This window comes from Haemorhous mexicanus, chromosome 7 (genome assembly GCF_027477595.1).
Source record: "Haemorhous mexicanus isolate bHaeMex1 chromosome 7, bHaeMex1.pri, whole genome shotgun sequence".
NCBI classification, from domain to species: domain Eukaryota; kingdom Metazoa; phylum Chordata; class Aves; order Passeriformes; family Fringillidae; genus Haemorhous; species Haemorhous mexicanus.
Genome location: NC_082347.1, coordinates 24,637,694 through 24,659,668, shown reverse-complemented (window position 1 = coordinate 24,659,668; position 21,975 = coordinate 24,637,694). Strand labels below are relative to the sequence as shown.

The window sequence follows — 21,975 nt, the reverse complement described above, 5'->3', positions numbered from 1 at the left end:
TTCTAAGGTTTGATGTAAACTTTTGGCAGGTTACCAACATGTCTGGGCTCCAGAAGATTATAAAACATGAGAATAAGCACTTTTTTGACTTCTGAAATTACAGCAGCTGTTCAGCCACTTCCTAAACATGTAGTGATTGTTTGTTTAAAAGTATCTGTGAGCCCTGGAAGTGAGGAAGGAGTTATCTGAAGTATTTTCTCACTTGACTATTTCTCTAGGTCTATAAAGTGTCACGATTATTTGGGATTTAACTTTTTTCCTGCTAATTTCTCTTTTTCCCCAAACCTCTCTGCTTTCCATCAAATGAAAAATATCAGGGATTAGATAATGGATAACTACCAGTAGTCATTTTGCTGCAGTGCCACACGCTGGTATTTATAGCATCATTTTAGTTCCGTTGCTATTTAATTATATTAGTTCCTCATCTAACACTGTCAGTGCAATTGAAGAAATAGATTGAAGCTTAGCCTTAATGACAGTCCCATCATGTGTGGCAAATCCAATGAAGAAAAAGCAGCTTTGTTAGTATCTGTTTCAATGAATTAGTCTGTAGAAGGAGCCAACTCATCATACAAAGTAAGAAAGACAGACCCCATGGCAAGAACATGTAAATTCCAAGTATGAAAGGGATTAAAAATTAAAACCCAGATTCAGCTAGTGATTATAGATGCCCCAGTTTTCAGGACCTGAACATTTGTACTTTGGTTACTTTCTGAAAAACAGATCTTCTTAAAGTGTTTTATTTTGGTCACTGAAAATCTCTGTTCACAATTGAAAAGTCATTTGAGGATTCTACATTAGCTTCCCAGAAAGAAATTATAAGGTTTTAGGATAAATTCACATTGGTCTGCAGATCAGACAGTAAATCCGAGTCATATTCCATAGTTCTGTAACACATCTGAGTCACATTTTAACACTTTTGTGGCCAAGTACAGGAGGTAGAAACACAAGCATGAACATCCAGAACCTCTGGGTGAGTTTCTCAGAATATCCCTTGCATGGTTAGATGGCAGGGGCAGACACTGGCTCCTCAGACACTCAAAAGCATTTTCTCCTCCATCTACCTTTCTTCCCATGAATCTTTTTGAATAAGGGCATGGTAAAAGCACTTTTTCTCTACAAGGTGACTCAGCAACTTCCTGAATATGGAGTGTTATTCTATCGTGTGTCCCAAGAGAAGAAAGGGACAGAAGGGGACATCATCCTGGGAATCTGTGCCAAAGGCATCATCGTCTATGAGAACAAAAATCAAACAAGAATTGCCAGTTTAAGATTCCAGTGGCGTGAAACAGAGAGAATTTCAGCTCACGTGAGTTGGAACTAACTGAATCTCTTCTCTACTCTATCGCTTTTCTGCCTTCCTGTTGCTTTGATGAATTAATTGCATTCAGAGCGAGAATTAGATTCACTCTACATGGGCAAGTCCTTTCTGAAAAGAGTTTAAAATCAAAGCTGGATCTGAATGTGCATATGAACATACTGTATCTTTGTGAGGTATAGTTCTGCAGTATTTATGCCAGGGCCAAAGACAAATTACCATAAAACTGAATAATCTGGTGCTGACTATTACAGAGACTATGCCAAATCTCTCCATGGCATATTCTATATTCATTCCTCTCTTGTCTTTACTGCTCTTTTCTTCTGTTTTTCTGCCTACATCAGGTCATGGGATGATGTCTTCCACTTTCCAGATCTCATTATTCCCACCCACATCTTTTAGTATATTGAAGACTGCTAACAAACTAGTATTGGTGATAAGATTGTGACCCATTTCTAAATGGGATTTTGACATTAGAGGTATATCAAAGTACAGTTTAGGTGTCAAACTGGATCACAGATTTCCCAGCTTGTCTGCTCTCCAAAAATGATCCTTCTCCCCCCTGAAGATATGTTCCTTTTCATATTAAATTTGTTTAATAATTTTAACATCTGCAGGGCCAAATTTTGCAGTTTTAGCAACCTGCTATCACTGAATTCAATGTCCTAAGGTTCTTGACTTTTGACATAGAAGAACTATGATCCCAATGACAGACACCTGGCTTACAAGTGCTGAATTTACAAGAAGACAAAAGGGATGCAGTCAGGCATAAATACAACTGAACAAACCTACAAGATTATGTAAATGAACTGTCAGTGCCTCAGTGTAATGACTGATATATAAAGCAGCCTGTGCTTTTTTTACCTCTTCAGAGAAAAAAATTCATGATTGAAAGTAGCTTCAGTGGCAAGAAACATACCTTCATTACTGATACAGCAAAGACATGTAAATACCTACTGGACCTCTGCTCTGCCCAGCACAAATTCAATGCACAGATGAATTCTAGGCAACTTCGTCAAACTTCATCAGGTGAGGTGTAAATGCACTTTTGTTACTGGGACCACAGGACGTGGTTATGTTTTAGGTAAGGTACATTCACCAAATCTGAGAACTAGAACCTGCCACCTCAGTTTCACTCTGCTTCAGTTAGAAAATAATGTCTCCTACTACACTGAAAGTTTGAAGAGTCTAATTTGTCTAATTAAGTCTAATCTGGGACGTGCATATGAGTAGGCATGTGCAGGGGGATTATCTGATGATAACAGTTATGTAGCTAAATTCAGATTTAAAGAATAAATAAGCATGAGTTCTCTTCCCTTCAGGAGAATTCTGCTGCTGAGAATTCTGCAGAAATATATCAGACCTGTCCCAAATGTAACCTGAAAAACGTTCTACACAAATTAAAACTATAATAGTGGCAAACATGCTGGAGCTGCACTTAGCTATTTTGCATAAAACTGGATGCAACCCAGTGGTTCAGTCCCAGGACAAAACCACCAAATCACTAAAGGCACATGAGTCATACCCACTGAACTATACAGCTGCTAGCAGCTCTTATCTTAGATTTTGCCATGTCTGTGGAAGATTATGACCAGTACCTCCTCAGGCTTCAGATTTTCCGTAGTTTCTAACAAGATTCTGCTACATCCATGGCAGATACATAGCACATCTCACCTACAGTTCTCAGCATGTTCTGAAAAGATGGGTGGGGATTATTATGGGGAAACTGAGGCACATAAGAAATAGGAACCTAAGCCGACAACTGTTATCACTCTTGAATTCAGTGGAGCAACATGAGTTTTCACTAACTCATCCACTGCCTTCAGCAGAACCATGATCATTTACAACCCCTGAGTGTTTGACTGGTGAGTCACTGCAGGAGAATCAAGAGTCCTGCCGTATCTGCTGGGATGCTCCCTTCTGTAGTAAAACCATAAAAGTGTTGGCAACAAATACCACCATGACATGTAACAGGATGATTGATATATTGCCTCCTCACCACTTAAATTATATCATGAAAGGTGAAATTTTTGCACAAAATTGCTACTATGGGAAAAGGCCCTAGGATGGCATTTAGGTTCAAGGAATCTTGAACCTAAATTCTTGCTTTTTGACATCTCCAGCTTCTAACATAATTTAGTGGGAGTGTGCTTTATTGCATTCAAATGAGTGCTAACAATGCATCTTACAGTTTCCTGTGTTATATTTGCTTGTGGTAATTTATCTTTAAAAAACTATTACATCCCATAGATAACAGAACAAAATTATTGAGAACTAAGAAAACTATAATCCAAGTGCTGATTACAAGCACACCAAATTAGTGAAACAAGCCAGACTTACAGGACCCGTGACCGCAATTCTGGGATTCAGTGTGTGCTTGCTGTTCCCAGAAGAAAAGCTTACTAAGGCAGTGACAGATAAGAGTTCAAAATTCTGCCTTTGCCGCCACAGAGAGGCTCTAAGAGATTATGAGGGTCTTTCTGCATGCTTCTGCTTCTGATGCACTGTTCAGATGTATGAGTAACCATCACTTCAAAACTTGAAGCAACTTCAGAATCACCGTGGCAACTCCCAGGCTGCGCTAATTCTCTGCACAGTTAAGCCTTCTGATGCCTTAAGAAATGCCTCTGATCAAAGTCACAGAGGAAAGAGGGAACCTAGATTTAATTCTGCAGATTAGTGTTCTAGAGAGTTGTATTCAGGCTGCCATTTGTTAGGAAAATACACGGAAGTTTAGCTCTCATGTACAAGCAGAATTTAAGCTCATGTTTATGCTAGCCTGTATCAAGCTGAGTTTTTGTTTTATTTTTCAATGTGTCTCCAATTGCCTGCTGTCTCTCCATCCTCCAAGTTCCCTCTCGAGCCCACCCATTGAGAACCTAAATAAATTATTATCTCCTTCAGCAACACCTTGTTTCAGAAAAATGAAATCTTTTGAGAGGATAGATTTTTATATAGCAGAGCCCAGGCATCATTAAGCAAATAGTAGATTTCACAGAAAGGGAGAAAACTGGACAGCAAGTGTTGCTACCAAGATGGTCCCCATTTGACTTTACTTGTGCAAACAACTCAGTTCCTTGGCATCTCTCTGAACTTTGGAGAGCACATGTTCCTAGAGTTCCTGTCTTCTCAGATATAAATATAGTGGAGTGGAAGGCCTGTGAAGGATGAGAAACTACCAACCTGGATAATTCAGACTCTGAAAGACAGGTGTTTCTTATACACCAATCATTTACAAAATACACTTCACAGAAATATTCAGGTTTAAATTAAATAGGGATGTGCATTTCACCTGACTTTGTGGAAAATGTATTTGTATTATAATTCACAGAAATTAAACCTAAATGTAGCATATACTTTTTATGAAAGAAACTCCTTCTACTCACCCCAAGGCCTAGGTATCCTTAAGGAAAAAAGAACAAATATATCTGTAATGTCAGTATTTTTTTCTGGCATATTCAAAAGATTTTATTTAAATTTCCTTTAAGCTTAAAAAGTTGCAATAATATCAGTGGATTTGTCTTTGTTTCTTCCCCTCTCTTGTTTCTCATTCAGAGGATAGTAAATTTGTGGAAATAGACAAATCGAATTCTGCATATGCAGCTCAGCGTGAACACCTTGCCCTTATTCAGAGACTGTCTCGCTCAGAGAATGTGCTCTATGGAGCAAACCTGGAAAACCTGTCTGCTGGGATGATGAGCAAATCTTGTGATAACCTCAGTGTGGAAACCAACAACAGGACCAGACACAAAAGCAATCTTGGCAGGTAGGTTTGCCTTTTCTCTCTGAATGTCTGTAAGAAGACGGACATAAACAATTTTTTTTTAAAGTTCTTATTGTGGTCATACCAAAAGGTCTGGGGCTCCATGGTGCCAGCAGTAGTGCAAATTCAGGCAGGAAGTTATTAGACCAACAGAGAACAACTTGAAAAAGAGTAACATTTAAATTTGTACCAGACTCAAGAAGAAACCACTAATTGGGTGATGAGGAAGTATAGAAATGAGGGAGAATAAATGTAAAATCTTTGCTGTCTGCATATCTTCACTGGAAATTACAGTATGTGAATTAAAAAACCATCAGGACTGGTTTTGATCAGGAATGCAGAGATGATTATTTAGTTGATTCCTCCATGTCCAAATGTGCAATTCACAGGGAACAGTGCAAGATCTTCTTCCTCTTTGTGATGGCGCATTCATTTGTGTAGGTGGTTACTATAGCTGCACAGCCCCAAGATGAATTCTAGTGCCTTTCAGAGTACTAGGAGTTTGAAGAGAGTCAAGGAGAACATGAACTACCAGAAAAACTTTCAGACATGGTTTTGTCTAAATGGACAACAGGGCTAAATGAATCGTGGTGAAGCTATGCTGTGTTTTCCTGATACCTGCAGTCAGCTCAGAGCAAAACACAGGAGGAATCAGTCATGATGAGTGGTCTAATGGCAGCTATTTTTGGAAGCAAATGCTGGCAAGGATAAACCACTTTTCCCCTAAAATGAAATATGTCCCAGAAATCAGAATACTCATTGAAAGGCTCTAAACCTGTGCATTCCCAGCTTGTCTCTGACAGACTAATGACAATGAAGGGCGCTAAACACCACTCCTCATTTTTTTATTGTAACACAGTCTTCCTTTCCTGCCATGCAGATCTATATCAGGGCTATCCCAGTCAGAAATGCACATCAATTTGAATGGAAAGCAAAGGAGTTATGACTTCCTCTCTATCCATTCAACTCAGAACACCAGCAGTGGTGAGTATAGTAATCACAGAGAGACAGTACCCTTCCATGTTTATTGTTTCAATAGAAGGAGACCAACATATATTTCACTTACAGATTAAAGACTATCCTTTTTTACTTCTAGTCCTGGAAATTAATCCAGAGTTTAGCAAGACAAGCTGTTTTCTTCCCCTTAACTCCCACTGTGCATCAGGTTCAGTGGTAAGGGACTTGGTGATAACATGATTCTATAATGGTGCCTAATGCTCTACAGAGATGTAGCTCAGTACACCCAGAGACTCTTGTATGGGACAACATCCCTGTGCTCAGAGGTCATTGTTTGGTTCAAAACTGAGATCTACAACTCAATAAATAATGCATGAAACAGCATAGGCTCCAGGTCTTTGCTCCTGCACTTGCATAACACTTCCTGGAATAAGGACTAGATATCTAATTTTCTGTCAGAAGCCAGACTGCATGCACATGAGGAACCAATCTATAGAATATGAAGCTGTGCTTATCTGGTTAGTCTCTTTAAAAATTAGAACAGTATTATAAACACACTGTGGCAATTGCCCAAGCTTAAGTAGTCGCCATTGCAATCAGTGTTGGCTGGATTGCACCTTCAGAGCCAAAAGGGCCCATAGGGCCTAAGGCTAGAGCCCACAGGAGATTTTGTGTCCAAATCACCCTCAGATTCAATGGGCACTACATGCCTGACTCTTTAAATATTCTAATCTTAATAAAAATATTGCAGAAAAATATGTATTCTCCCAGAAAGGAACATTGTAGGATGAGGTTGCACAGCTCTGTACAAAGTTTTTTCAAAAGAATAAAAACTTCTGAACACTTGTTTGAGCTTCCTTCCAGAATTATATTGATTCAAAGTAATAGTGATATTGAAATCAAGAATAAAACATATATCAATTTTTGAAGGTCCAGCTTTGCATAATACACGAATATTCTGTCTCCCAGCATTAATCTACATTTATTCTAGCTATTTTGTTTCTGCAGCACCTGGATCACCAGCCATCCAAAAGGAAGTTTTGCTAAGAGGTCTAGAAAGAGAAATCATATGTGTCAGCCTAAAACGTGACCCTAAGAATGGATTTGGTAAGTAAGGAACATAAATGCTATGTTTGTTACTGTGACTATCAGATCCTGCTGCTAACACTGATGCTTGCTGACTCAGGCTGGGCAAGACTGTGAACTCCTTTAGTCCATTTATTCTTCTTATAGAGTAAGAGTACCAATCTTTGTGAAGGACTCAGAATTTCCAGGACTGAAAAGGACTAAGCACATAAATCAAGACCATTATATTTTCAGAGGATTAAATAAGGCCACAGACACCAAAGGAACCAAGTACTAAGAGTAGATTGAGAAAAACATGGTTTTAGTTTTGTATCTGAAATACACATGTACTGATCTTATTTATCTTAGATCTTACAGGTGGTGCCTGTTGGGGGTGCAAAATATTTACACCAATTTCACATGAATGTTTCCCAACTTTTGGATTGTTATCTGGATAATATTTTTCCTATCTAATACCTTAATCATACTGTATTGAGTTCTTGTGGATGAGTTCAGACCATCAGGTTTCACAAATGACCATTAATACAATTAAAAATCAAACTTATACATGGTGCAGGTTTGTGTGTAATATCCTAATCCCAAATCCAACTATTATAGAAGTGAGAAGAATATATTTCAATAGTCATAGTTAGGATAGTGAAACTGAACTACTGAACAACAGATTTAATTTTCTTAGATCTCTTACATTAGAAGTTTACATGGCCCACCTCAGGTTTCCTGGTTGCATGATGTAGAATGATGTTCAAATTTATCTAATGAGATTTTATACCATTTTATACCATTTCCCTCCTGCAGGTGTTAAATGCTGCAGGTCCACCTAGTTCATGACTCATGAAAGAAAGTAGTTAGAGTCTCTAAAAGTACTGAGCCAGGAAAACATTATTATTGGGAAATTATATCTAAGTAGTGACCAAAGTCACCAGCACACTTTATTTATAATGTAAGTTTAAAGCTCTCCCAGTTCAAGACCTTGATACCCTGTAAATCAAAGCTCCCCATCCTTCAGATCATGTACAAAAGGTATGTCACTGGAGTAAGAGCCTTTTGTGCTCCTAAGATTCATCTTTTTTAATACTGCCAGTGTTTGCATTCTCATGCTATCTCATTTTTGCAGGCTTTGTAATTATTGGAGGAGAAAATGTAGGAAAATTAGACCTTGGTATCTTTATTGCTTCAATTATCCCTGGGGGACCTGCAGACAGAGCTGGAAATATCAAACCAGGTCATTTTCTGTACTTTTTAATTAGAATTAAAATATTTGCATAGTTTAAAGTTAGCTACTCTGGATTTATTTCCTTATTTAGATGTGCTTTTTCTTGCTTTTTTTTTTTCTTAAGGAGGACGACTCATCTCTGTGAATAATATTAGTCTTGAGGGTGTTTCATTTAATACCGCAGTTAAAATCATACAGAATTCTTCTGATGAAGTGGAGCTCATCATCTCTCAACCCAAAGGTATAAAGGCAAAGGCCTTTGCTGGCTCTGGGATGCTAATGGTTAACTGAGGACACTCATCTTTAATGGGCACTGGGATGTAGTACTACATTCCTGCTACTGACTGCCAGTTAGCACAACCATGCACTAAAATAGTCGACTTCTGGTAGGTATCATGTGATGTCTCTGCTACATCAGTGTGAAAAAAATCTATTATGGGCTGCCTTGCTGAACACTAAAGGAATTTCAGCATTTCTTTCTCTGACAGAGAGGCAGTGAGGAAGCAAACACTTTTCTGAGCACCTACAATAGCAGTGCTCCATTTTACATTGACTAACTCATTTCACAGATCTGATTTCACAATCAGTTGAAATAAGAAGTTACTTTGTCCTCTTGTGCCGGGTTCTAATAATATTTTTCTTTAAGTTTACTTGCTATTTGTATTCAACAATGTCTTATTTTGGTATGGTTTACAGACATGTATGAAGAAGGATTAAATGAAGAAAAGAATCTATCAAGAGGAAACAGCACTAGTGGATCTGAGATCTCTTGTGTGGACAGTGGGAGAAAAAAGATTCAGGATTGTCATACAGCTCTCCCCAAAGAACAGGACACAAATATAGATGAACTTGAGAAGACTCTCTCTTGGAATTTAGCATCAAAATTGGGCCCTAGGATTCTAGTTCCTTCAGCTGATAGCCTGGATATAGAGGTAACTGAGATTTTGATGCTGCTCAGTAAAGTTACACCCAGCATACAACACATAACAACATACCAATACAAATAGAAGGACTAGTCACTGTGAAGGAAAGGAGATAGAAAACCTTGAAATAAATTACACTGGAAATGTCAAAATGACAGACATGTCTAGAATATGTGAATAAACAGGGAAACTGTTCAACAAAATGTTTTAAAAATTCTCCTTCCTTTTCCAGTGGAGGGACAAAATTTTGATTATTTTCTTGCAATCTTCTAAGTTTTCAAACCAGTCCCAGAACATGCCATGTCTAATTTCCTACTTTTAGACATCCTCCCTACATATACTCAGGTTATGTGCATTTAGACAGATTGCATTTTGAGTAGAATTAGCTTAAGCTTCTAATAATATCAGAGATATAAATGGTATTGCTCCAGGTTTGCACTGACAGCAGGATCAAACCTTTCACATCTTCTGGAAATGCTCTCTTCCTTTTTTTTTTTTTTTAAATTCCTCTCCCCCCCTTTTTAAACCAAGATGCTGTAATCTCATTAAAGTTTTTATTTTTGAGACAGGCAGCTGATTCTTCCCACTTACCATCTCCATCAGAAACCAACTCAAAGGAAGTCTACACGGTGGAGCTTGTTAAAGAAGATGGGACTTTTGGAATCAGTGTGACTGCAAGTATCACTGTTAACCTTTAATTGTCTGTCAAATTGTTACCTGACTGAGAACAAAGACAGAAGATAGGCTGACAACAGAAACTGTTAGCATGGCATATTGTAAACATAAGTGTCCAACTGATTGACATAGAATGCATGAAGTACTGTCTCTGCTCATTGCCTGGGTCTTACCCACACCATCTGGGAAAGAAGTGTCCTGGCATAAAGCACGTGGCAGTACAAACCCTTTTGGTCCTGATCTGACTTGAGAACAAGATCTACCACCAAGCAGAGTTTGGTCAGGGAGGACTAGAGAAGGTCAGGGAGGACTAGTGAAGAAATGTCTGCAGCATTTGGATAACAAGTCCTTGTCCTAGCTATTTAATTTGAATTAAATAGGCTGAGATGTCTTTAAAGTCTTTGCTGAAATGGAATGTGAAGCAACAGCCATTTCATTGCCTGCAGAAGAAATTAAGGGCCTTTTTTTTCATCTGAATTTGGCCAGGGGATGTAGATGGACAGAACATGATTCTTAGGTTAATCTGGAATTTCTCTGAGTGCTCAAGTTCAGGTCCGTGCTTGATATATTGTCTAAATGATTAATAATTGAAGAATGGATATTGCACAGCTTAGAAGCTGAGCTAGAGAGTAACTGAAAGATGCAAGACCATTTAATGTGAACACAGGGAGAAATTTATGAACATTTAGTAAATATTTTTATATAGTCACATAGAAATACATTGCATTTTCCTGAGAAAATAAAATAAGATTACTGCCTATGGAAGTATATTACAACTAGATGGGGTTTTGGAGTAATATCCTCTTTCCTTTTTCCCAATATTTAAAGCAGAAAGTAATTCCTGAATCAGTTACTTTGCAATGCATGTGTAAGTTGCTTTGATGTTTACCACAGGAAGAATATATGAAGACTCTAACCTGTGGGCATGTTTTGCAGGGTGGAATTAACACCAGTGTGCGTCATGGTGGGATATATGTGAAGTCAATTATTTCCAGGGGACCAGCAGATAAGAACGGACAAATAAAGATAGGTAACATGTCTGGCAATAAAACCCTGGCCTGCAGTGAGCTCACTGTTAGTGTGGACAATGAAACACATTTGGGATTGGAGGTGCTACAACTGCAAAGTGTAGTATATGGTCCATCATTCCTGAGCCTGTTCCTGCAGTACATGTAGGGATCCCACTGAAATGATAGAAGCCTCACACCAACATTGTAGAGTTACCTTCTGTGGCTGCCATCAGGCTAGTGACTCTGACATCATTGTTACTGTGCTAACCAGATGCTATCACCGCATTACTTACAGAATACCCTGGAATGCTTTAGCTGCTGGTTATAGAGTGCTGTGCAGCAAGCAGTATTGCTTTCCTATGAATTAATGTTAATTTGATACATGTAAGCATGATGAACTATTGTACCATGGGCAGCCTCAAGGTTTGAACCTGTACAGGTTCAAGCCTCTGAACCTGTACATCAAAGCAAATGGATGTTCTTATTTTTTACCTCAGGTGATCGTCTGCTGGAAGTAGATGGCATCAGCCTCTGTGGCATCACCCACAAACAGGCTGTGGAACACCTTAAGAAATCTGGCCAGGTTTGTACAATAGCAGAGACCAATAAGATACACAGTATCTTATTGGACTTGGTATGGAGCACAGTAGTCAAGCTTGGCCAAAAGAACCATCCACCCCTCTGCTCCAACCCCACTCCTCTAAACAGAAAAGCACAAAGACTTAGGACTCACTGTGTCCTGTGTAACTGGAACCTGTTTATTGCTGTTTTAGATTGCCAAACTGGTTCTAGAAAGGGGAAACTACCAATTGGCAGAGCCTTGTCTGACTGCTAATGACAGAAAGGAGGACCAATGTGCAGTTGTTTCTGTGGCAACATCCCTCACAGATGGCACCAAGGACTGCTGCTTTTTGACAGATGGTAAGTGATAAAGAAGGAACTCAGGGTGACTTCCTACAATGTGCAGGAAAGGAATGAATGAAAATAATTATATGAAATTTCTTTGGGTTGGAAGGAAAACTGTATACTGAATAAAATTATAATATTCAATATTAATGACAAAATCAATTCTGAAAAATATATTTCTGATGTTCATAGAGTTATAGTGGCTAAATATAGCTGAATTTACCCTAGGCATCAATACTGTATCTCCCAGCCTTTGTGAGACTGGGCTGGCAAGGGAACATCCCTGTCTGAGCCCCACTGCAGTCTCAGGCAGGAAGCAGCTGTGTAGATGTGGCCAGGCTGTTACCCAGGGAGAGCCTCGCCAGCACAGCTGCTGATGCTGTGACAGTGATGAAGCTGGAGGGAACTGGAGACTGCCATCACTTAATTTCTTAAAAGCAGAAGATTTAGAGATCACTTACCCAAAATTTAGCCAACAAATAAATGCTGTCTTTTACTGAAGGTTGTCTCATAAACAGTATGTTTATGTTCCATGGGTCAGTTACTCCTCTGCACTGGAATTCAGCTACAAGCATGGTGTTTGGGAAAGGCCTGGTCTCTCATTCTTGACTGGAAAGAGCAGTAGCTCCAATTCCAGCTTATGCCGGTTAGTGCAAGAACTAAACTAATTACAGAATAGTAAAATCTATGCAACACTTACAGAAGAATATCAGAAAAAGATAGCATGTGAATCTCTTTATGTTGGTACAAAAAGCTTTTTCCCTTTAAGGGTTGGTACCAGACTGTGAACACATGGTAGAATGGATTCCAGTTCTCCCTATTCTGACTGTGAAGTTTCAAAGACTTGCATAAGATAAAGGAACACCTAAACCTTCTTTTGACTTTATTATTAGTAGATCTACCTCTGCAGCACACTGGGAAAAAGTCTTTGTAGAGTATAGTTTATACTTGCTCCTCAGAGGGTACATATGCCATGGTTCCCGTTTTTTTCCAATCTCTGATTTGAGCAGATAACACATTTGAAGTGAAATTAACCAAGAATTCTGGAGGCCTCGGATTTAGTGTTCTGCAGATGGAAGGAGATGCTTGTGAACACCTTGGAGGAGCTATTGTCAGGATCAAAAGACTGTTTCCAGGGCAGCCAGCTGAAGAGAATGGAGAAATTGAAGTTGGAGATGTCATTTTAGCTGTGAATGGGAAACCTCTCAAAGGGCTCCTGTACCAGGTAGCAGGAAGTGTTATTACTGGGACTCCATCTGGGTAACAGGTTAACAATGCATTTAAACTTAATTATCACCAGAGGGAGGCAGAATTTGCATATAATTAATCCAATTTCTATGTAGAATTCTTTTCTAGAACTCCTATGTAGAATTTCCTTTTTAAATGAATTCTGACAGCGAATTTCTTCTGCTATTTAATCTCTAAGTTTCTGGCATTAATGTATGAATTCTATTGTTAGATGCACACCAGTTGTTAATTAGTTGGAATCTTTGTTGCTTTTATGCATGATTGGAACAATTTTCCCCAGTGGTCATTTGTGCTTTGTAATGTCATGCTAAATATAATGCCCCAGATTCAAATTTCTACCAAGATTGGTAAGTCCTGTGTAAGTTTTTAACCTGGAATGAGAAATTCTATACTCAATTGAGAAACTAAATGGTAATGGCCTAGGTGTGGATTTATTTTTCTTCATTGGAATATGGCAGTTTGGGGAGCTAGGGTGAAATAATTGACCAAAGATGTTACTGCCACATGTGGTTTGAATGAATTTGTCTGAAAATTCTGTTATCTTCAAGAAAAGAAAATTAATTAACCTAAACCTATTGTACCTGATGGCGAAGCAGAAGTTTGTAAATAGAACTGACTTTACTTTAGATACCTGTTCACATATAAACTATGGTCCATTTTATGACAATCCTTCAGTGGTGAATACTGGCCCTCAGGCACTGCTGAGAGGCACAAATACCAGAAATGTAGCATTCACAATAAAAATTTTCTCCATCTCTGTTGGTAAAATGACATGTAAGATTTACTCTGTTCCATCAGAAATATATCATTCTGTCTTTCTGCTTAGGATGTCCTGCATTTGTTAAGAGGAGCTCCTCGAGAAGTTACACTGCTACTTTGCAGACCACCTAAAGGTGTTCTTCCAGAAATAGAGCAAACTGCTCTGGTAAGGGAAAGCTTCTGACAGAAACTTGCTTCCGTAAACCTGCAAAGACACTACTACATTTTCTATCCAGTCTTGAACAAGGCAACTTTCCCTTTTCTCCAAGGCCCTCTATTCCATTTCTTTCCCTTCCAGATTTCAACTCAACCTGCAAAGTTCAACTTATAGTTTCTTAGCAACCAAAATAATACAAATCTGGCAGACATGAAACAAATTTATCCCAGTCCAACAACTTTTGAGTTGCTGTACTATCATTGGAGTGAAATAGCACATACTCAAGCAGGTCTTCTAGTGGTGCTTCTAAAAATGCTCTACCAGATCCTCAGACAGAAACTGCAGATATTCCAAAATGCAGCTATTCTAACTCCCCAAAGTGAGAAGAAAATAACATTTCCTATCCAGACTATCTCTTAATGAAGTTAAATAAATGGAATAATAGTTTCAACTGGTTATTCAGGTTCTTATTGATAGCTAGCAGAATCGGCAGGGGGAGAAACAAAACACAAACTAAAAATACCCCCAAACTGTAGACACTGCAGAGACTAAAATATGGCCATTAGATATGCTAGCATTATTACTCTTTCTCCTTGAAGACACCTCATGGACACATAACAAGAACTCTTATAAGGAACATGCATTAGCCCTACTCTTGCTCCATTCAGAATGGCCCACTGATGGTTCCCATCCAACTAGGATTTATAGCCACCCACAGGCAGACAGAAATGACAGCAGAACCATTGCCAGATAAGAAACTGACTCCTGCTGCTCTGCTGCAGGGTGCCCTTGGCTGACTTCCATGGTCAGTCACACAGGAGTCAAGTCTGGAAGCTACTTCCAGGGAATGAAGAGAATATAGACAAAACATTGAGGCACAATATGAACAGATATATTAAAAAAGAACCTCTAGCAAATAATTCATTGGGAAAAGTGACCTGGTATGGTAGTTTTGATTGGAACTCTTGTAGAACGTGAAAAATAAACATTAAGACAAAAGTGTTATCTGGTAAGAGAGTACCTTCTATTTTTTCTCCTTCCTTCCAGCTACCATTTGGTATTTTCCCATTCAGAAGCTCGTTAATATTGCCTTTTCAAAATATTTTGACCTTGAAGGAAAAGATATGGTAGTTACACTAACCTTTCTGGTTTTTTAATAGACTCCAGCACCATCTCCAATTAAGGACTTTGTGGCAGAAATGCCAGGCAGCACAGGGGCAGGAAACAGTATGGATCAATCTACCAGTGACGGAGGTAGCACCTCTCCAGACCTTGAAGACTGCCTTGATTCTCCAGTGGGAGAAGATTTCAGTGAGCCCCCTGAGGATGACAGCTCAGCTTACGAAGAGCAGGTAGCTGAGTTTCAAGAGAAACCCATACAGAAACTCCCAGCTTCCAGAGAAAGTTTCTATAAGCATCTTTGGAAGATTCATCAAGAAGCTTCCAGTTCTGAAGTCTTCCACTCTCTAGAGGAGGAAGTGAAGCAGAACTGCTACTCACCATGTGAGTTTGGACAGGCCAAAAGGTAGGGAATACCAAAATCTGTTCTGCAGCCTTTCCTTTGACTCTTAGAACTTTGAAAGTTAATTGCTTAGGTTTAAGTACAGGGCTCTCTGCTTCTGATCACTCCTGATTACTGAAGATTTTGTGTTATTATTTGATTCTGACTCACCTAATCTGCTTTCCCTATTTACTCTCATCTTATTAGAGTTTTGCATAAGTCTGCATTGAGAGTTCTGCACCACTATAATCATTTATGCTGCTCAGCTGAAGGTGGTTGCCATTGGAAATCAGTGGAAAGATACCTGTTCACCTAAACAGGAAACAAATACTTTTTTATTGATTATATGATCTTTTGTTTTCATTTGTTTTCAGAGTTGACTAAAATAGGCACCAGTTTTTTTCTTATTGTGTGATCTCTAAATTTCAAATTTTTCATAGGAAATAAAAACACCTCAGAAGAGAAACTGCGATTAAGGAGGAAAAAAAAGGGTTATGTTTTCTGGTCTGCAGAAACCAATAGAACTCCTGAGCCAGAGGAGTTACACAATAGTGCAAATGGACTCAGTCTCCTTTTACACTCTTTTGGATATATCAGACACTGTCACACAAGACAATCCATTCTATTTTCATCATCTTTCCCAGTGCAAAAAAGTATAAATTATCAGAACAGAAAGGATTGATACAAAGACAAATTGAAAGTCTTCTAGAGGCCTTTAACTTACAGCTTTAGTTATTTTATTGAGAATCTAATTTTTATTTCCCCATACAGTCACTTGAAACAATTTTGTTACTTTGACACTCATCAAGCACAGCCCCAGACAGTTGTCTCTGGGGAGTGACAGCACTGACACTGCAAGCCAAGTGGGATCATAGTGGCAGCCCATAATTTTAGCATCTCTTTGTCAAGTGCAGAAGCTTCACTCTTCACTCTTCAGAACGTCACAATTCATGAATGAAGCTCCTGCTTAATTATCTGCATCTGTACTTCTGAGAGTAAAACCAGCAGAAATATGTCTGCAGCAAACATATTTGCCAAGAGATAATACAGATTCAACAAAGCTAAGTTTATTGTGGGAAAATACCAATTTCAAGGAAAGTTTTGGATTCTTTCCAAGAAGGAAGTTCTGAAATAAATGTTTTTGTTTGATAAATTTTCAGTATCATTTAGTATCAGCTTTTGCATTTTTAAAAGGCAGCCAGAGAAGTTTAGAATGCCATGAATTTTAAACAATATTTTAAACATAATCTCAATTTAAATCCTTCCAGCTAAAACCACACAAAATCCCCAGAAGGGAATAAACATTAATAAAGGACTTCCTTTTGACTAATGAAGAAATGTCTCCAGATTGCTCAATTATTTCATGAAAATGTATAAATTTTATGATTTGAATTTTACAGAGATCTTCTGTGATGTCATACAGGACGTGCAATTTATTTTAATTTTAGTTTTCTGTGTTTGCTTAGGAGATGATGGACAGTTCACTTCTATCAAAGACCAAACATCCTGGCTGACATAGATTTGAATATGCCATTTTAGGTGTTTTTAAGATGAATGAATGTTTAAAAATATTTCAATAAGGATTGATAGGAAGAAAACATATTCTAAAAAAATGTGGTGTTAGTATTTTTATGAACTTTAATGGTAAATTTTTGGGAGACAATGCCACAGCTGTCTACTAGGGCTCATGAAGGACAACAGCCAAAAACTATTAAACACAGCATGTATGATTACAGTTTGGGCTTGAACATTAAAAGTGCTGAATACTTTGTCTGCAATATAGTGGAATAGAATCAATAATAATTTTAATTCAATTAATTTAAAAAGTCTATTTGTGATTTTTAGACAACTCATATGCTTCAAGGCAAGCATAAGAATAAAGGCAAGCTTAAAAAGAGGAGTAGGGACTTCTTTTCATGATGAAACAGGAACCACTTCATATTTCATGTTTCTGATCTGTGCCCAGTTACCAAGGAAAGACCTGTAGAGGCCAGAAATGTGGCTGGCATTCCTTTTGCCAGAAAAATGCAAATATAAAAATTGTAGTGGTATTTTAATGTCCATACTGCTTACTCAAAAAGTTAATTAATTTGTTTATGGAAGATGAAATAATTAATGGTCTGGGCTTTGTCCAATTCTTCTTTTTTGAGAAGCAACAAAAGTACTAATTAATGGCTTAAAAAAATTAAAAGAGTGCAAGATTTTGCTAAGGTAAATAATGAAAGGTTTTTAATCTTTCAAGTAGCTTTGCAAAATATTGATTACTTATTTGTTTTTATACTACCATTCAAGAATTCCGACAGCAATTCAATACCATAACTAGTAATTCAGTTAAAATGAAAATAAGGCAATGCATAAACAATAGACTTTTCAGTGGCCATCTAATAAAGCATATGGAGGAAAACCCCAGCACTGCAATCTTTTTATTTTCCAGCCACGTATTTAATAAGAGTCATGATGACCCATTGAACACAAAATGTATGCCTGAAACTCTCTCTCTAACCCCTATTGATGAAGAGTATCTCACTGTCAGCTCAATGTCTGTGACCTCACTTCCACGAGGAGGAAGCTCCAAGACAGTCTCTGCAGCCACTGCAACCCCACAGCCACGTGTTTTTGGCCCCTCGTCATCATCCCTGCCTGCCAGAGAGACACATGACAGTGACAATGAATGGGAAGACGTGGAGGAACCAGAGGAAGAGAAGGAAGAAAATGAAGACTGCATTCAGGTATGTGATAGGCACCAAATTACCAACAGGTAGAACACAAGGGAAAAGAAAAAAATTTAAGAATGCTACAGTCTTAAACATTAATTTTAACCCATTTTCTATGCTATTTTCACATGATTATTTTTCTTTTTTTACTTTCCTGAATATTCACAATCTTCAAATGAAGCAGACCTTCCAATTTGCCCAGCTCTCCAGAATTCTTAACCATTTGCCTTAAGGCTATTTCTTTTTTCTTGACATCTTACTATTTCTCCAACTTCCCAAAATTCTGCATTATTATTCTCAATGTGCAGAGGCCTAAAAGCTCTCTAGTAGCTTCTAAAATTAATTGGAGTCAGTTACTTGGGTTTTTCTGCCATGTTTCAAGGCCATGCAGGAAATCACTTTGTCACAGCGATATTGCTGTAATCTCCTGATAAGAAAGTATGATTCTTGTGCTAATTACTATTCAAAATATAAGGCTCAGTCCTGCCAAATGCTGAACATCTTGCATTCCTACAACACTAATGAGCTCTGAATTCCTACTAATTTGAGAGCTCTGTGGACAAAGTTTAGCTCCAGGCATTTCCTTCAGTGGGACAGCAACAGCAGTAACAACATTGATCTTTGCACCCTGCTATGGCAATGCTTGTCAGCTCAGAGGCCTCCGAGCCTTTCTTTACACAGTCCAAATGCCCAATCCCAGGTCCTGGTGGCATTCTCTGCTTTACTAGGCCCTATAAGTCAACCAACATAAACCTCCACAATTCTGGGATATGGCAGAACACCTTTTACATACTCTTGTACCATCTGAGAACCTGATTCCTACCTGCATATAAAAATTGTGGAAGGTGTTGCTGAAGCAACAGAAAAGCCTACATCAAAAAACCTGTGCTTGTTTTAACAGGAAATGGAGATATTTGTGACTTTGACAAAGTCAGAGAACAATGGTTATGGATTCTCTGTAGTTCTTAACAAAGTGGACACCTGCCTGTATGTTGATGAAATCTTGAATGATCCTGCCCTTTCTGATGGAAGATTGAGAAGGGGAGACAGAATCATTATGGTACAGTAATTTTTTGAGTTTATGCAGAGGAGAAAATATTTGCAGATCAATGTCATTCAGTTTTGGCATTCTTCATTTAGCATCACCTGTTTATCCCTATTTAGGTATGTAAATAAGTAATACAATAAATCTAATTCTGCTGACCTCAGTTGGATAAATCTCAGGCTAAATAGATTGTATGATGAGGCAAATAAAATTAATCTAGGAGATTCAAGACAAGTGAGACATTAAATGCATGAAATGATATAAACTGAATTAATGTAATAAGGTGATATGTGACGCACAAAGGATGCAGGAATTGTGTCCTTTGTAATGTAATAACAAAACCTTTTTTCAGCCTGGTTCATGTTCAATGTTTTGCATAAGACCCTCTTCCTTGTTTTTTGCAACAAGATCTTGAGTTTCAATGGGGAAAAAAAAGCTATTTTTATTAAAGCTCTGCATTCAGAAAAATAAAAGTTCAAAAAAGAAATATTATTGCAATATTAATTGTTAAATGTATTGACATTAAATACCACAGCAAAGCAATAAGAAGGAAGTAAAAAATAATTTAAGTTCATGTGCAAAATTCAGAGTAGAGGGAGAAGAAAATGATGGTCAAGGAGGTCTATGACATGATTTTACTGGTTTGTCATTTAGGTGAATGGAATTGATGTCACATCTTTACCATGCAATGAAGTCCTGACTTTACTGCAAAGCTCTCCTCCAGATCTGCACCTTGTGGTTGGCCGTGCTGACAGCGACCCACGTCCCTCAATTAGGCCAGATGAGATTCCAGAAATTACTCTCACAAAGGGTGCAGATGGACAGCTAGGTGTGTACTAAATGCTGTATTTGCTGTTTTGGACAGGAATGAGAGCATAAGATAATCACAGGAATGGCAGCATAAGATAATCATAAGCAAATGTGCTCTTGGATCAGTATGATCCAAACTGACTTTGATACCTTTATGCTCTTCATCATCACCCATGACCAAGGAATGAGAGCTTTTTTTTGGGCAACACCTAAGAGGGAAGACTAATATCTCTTGTTAGACTAAAATGAAGGTAGCTGGAAAAATGATCTTTGCATTATCACTCTATTAACTGAACTTTCTGGCAGATTTCCAGTATCATATTTTTATGTTACTTATATACATAAGTTTTAGATAGTTGGATAATAATGTCTACTACCTGCAGAGACACATAAAGATCTATTTGGAGGGAAAGAAAAAAATTGAAGAAAAGGTAAAATTTAAGAAGGATGAGCCACAGGTTGAGACTACAGTTTGCTATTCAAAAAATCTCCACTTGAATCCTTGATTCACCATAGACACAAGGCTTTATCTACAAACAATACAAACGATAAAAGAAATCCCCACAATGTGAGTATCTTGATATTTCTGTAGCATGTTATGAGTACTGCACACAGATAAAACTGTAGACTCAGGAAACAGTATGGCTATATTTGCTCATGTACAGCATTCTGTTTCCAGGTAGGAACTAGTTAGTTCAGAGATTCCTTGAGTGTAGTTTGCACTGTGTAGGTCCCTCCTCAGCTGTTGTAGGCCTCCTTTCCCATGGCACCCTGAAGACTGCAAGGCATTAAAATTTGCAGGTAATGAGGGAGCTGCTGCTATGCTGCTCAGTGTCCTGTTGCAATGACTATCGAACATCAGGGGAAATAAAGCACAAGGGTAGCACCAAAACACAGAGATGGACACCACCATTTAAGTTTTTCCATACTTTTTTAAACATCTAATAGCATTTCACTTTTTCAGTCCAGCTTATAAATCCCATTTTACTGGGGCAAGACTGTTTTTATGTCAGTGATTTCTTCAGCCTATCTTCAGTGACTCACATTTATTCCACTTAAAGTCACTGACAGTGAAATTCAAAACACTCTGCCACAAAAGATGCTTTCTCTGCATTATTCTAGGCTTGAAGCTGACAGGAGGAGCTGGAAGCAAGTTACAAGGTATTTATGTGCTAGAGATAGTGCCTGGCTCTCCTGCCAGTGTGGAAGGCAGTTTGCAGCCACGAGATCAGATTGTTTACATCTGTGGACTGTGCACTGAGGGCATTAGCCTGGATGATGCAGTGAGAGTGTGTGAAGCTGCCACCCAGAATGTTCGAATCAAAGCCACAAGGTAAATCTGAGCATTCTTGATCCTAATGCTGAAGCAAGTTTCTAAATTTTACATCAACAAGTCAGACAACACAAAACCGAAAAATGCTTTATCTCAAAGGTCTGAATGTTGTGACCCAATAAATAACATTCATAAGACATCTTAACTCCTTGTAATTACAACTAACACAGCAAGTGCAAGTAGACTCTACAACACAAATGAGAGCTCTTCAAATTTCATCATCTAAAACAAATGTGAAGCCTTTAACTGTGAGGCTGAGCACCATTTTCATATGTCTTGTTCTCTAGGGAAAATCTTTGTATTTCCATCACTAGTGTCACCTTTCCCCTTATAATCTCAGATTCACAACTATGAGCAAGAAACTCGTAGATCAGAAATTCTGAGATAATTCCAACAGTGAACATTTTAGAAAGGTACTAAAAATGCAGCATTTAACCTGCAACCTGACCAGAAAGTCTTTTCAGACCTGAGCAATAATCAGCTGTAAAGGATTTCGCTCATTAGTTTATGGCTGCACTTTTGATTCATTGTGTTCCACAGTCTGATATCATACCAGC

The 21,975-nt window shown here is 38.2% G+C and overlaps 1 protein-coding gene across 4 annotated transcripts in view; it reads left to right on the top strand.

The window, feature by feature from the left end:
• The window catches only part of LOC132329903 (FERM and PDZ domain-containing protein 2-like), a 53,371-nt gene that overhangs the window by 13,921 nt on the left and 17,475 nt on the right, over nucleotides 1-21,975 (top strand). For 2 of the 4 annotated variants that reach the window (XM_059851522.1, XM_059851521.1), the window contains exons 11-28: nucleotides 1,124-1,309; nucleotides 2,191-2,347; nucleotides 4,874-5,084; nucleotides 5,962-6,065; nucleotides 7,047-7,145; nucleotides 8,239-8,346; nucleotides 8,462-8,578; nucleotides 9,034-9,269; nucleotides 9,830-9,934; nucleotides 10,872-10,965; nucleotides 11,443-11,528; nucleotides 11,719-11,866; nucleotides 12,862-13,076; nucleotides 13,926-14,024; nucleotides 15,176-15,540; nucleotides 17,951-18,245; nucleotides 19,132-19,290; nucleotides 19,930-20,104. In XM_059851522.1, the coding sequence (XP_059707505.1) occupies nucleotides 1,124-1,309; nucleotides 2,191-2,347; nucleotides 4,874-5,084; nucleotides 5,962-6,065; nucleotides 7,047-7,145; nucleotides 8,239-8,346; nucleotides 8,462-8,578; nucleotides 9,034-9,269; nucleotides 9,830-9,934; nucleotides 10,872-10,965; nucleotides 11,443-11,528; nucleotides 11,719-11,866; nucleotides 12,862-13,076; nucleotides 13,926-14,024; nucleotides 15,176-15,540; nucleotides 17,951-18,245; nucleotides 19,132-19,290; nucleotides 19,930-20,104 (2,959 nt within the window). Of the gene's footprint in view, nucleotides 1-1,123; nucleotides 1,310-2,190; nucleotides 2,348-4,873; nucleotides 5,085-5,961; nucleotides 6,066-7,046; nucleotides 7,146-8,238; nucleotides 8,347-8,461; nucleotides 8,579-9,033; nucleotides 9,270-9,829; nucleotides 9,935-10,871; nucleotides 10,966-11,442; nucleotides 11,529-11,718; nucleotides 11,867-12,861; nucleotides 13,077-13,925; nucleotides 14,025-15,175; nucleotides 15,541-17,950; nucleotides 18,246-19,131; nucleotides 19,291-19,929; nucleotides 20,105-21,207; nucleotides 21,419-21,975 lie in introns of all 4 variants that reach the window. The other 2 variants (XM_059851520.1, XM_059851523.1) reach the window with 2 other exon arrangements.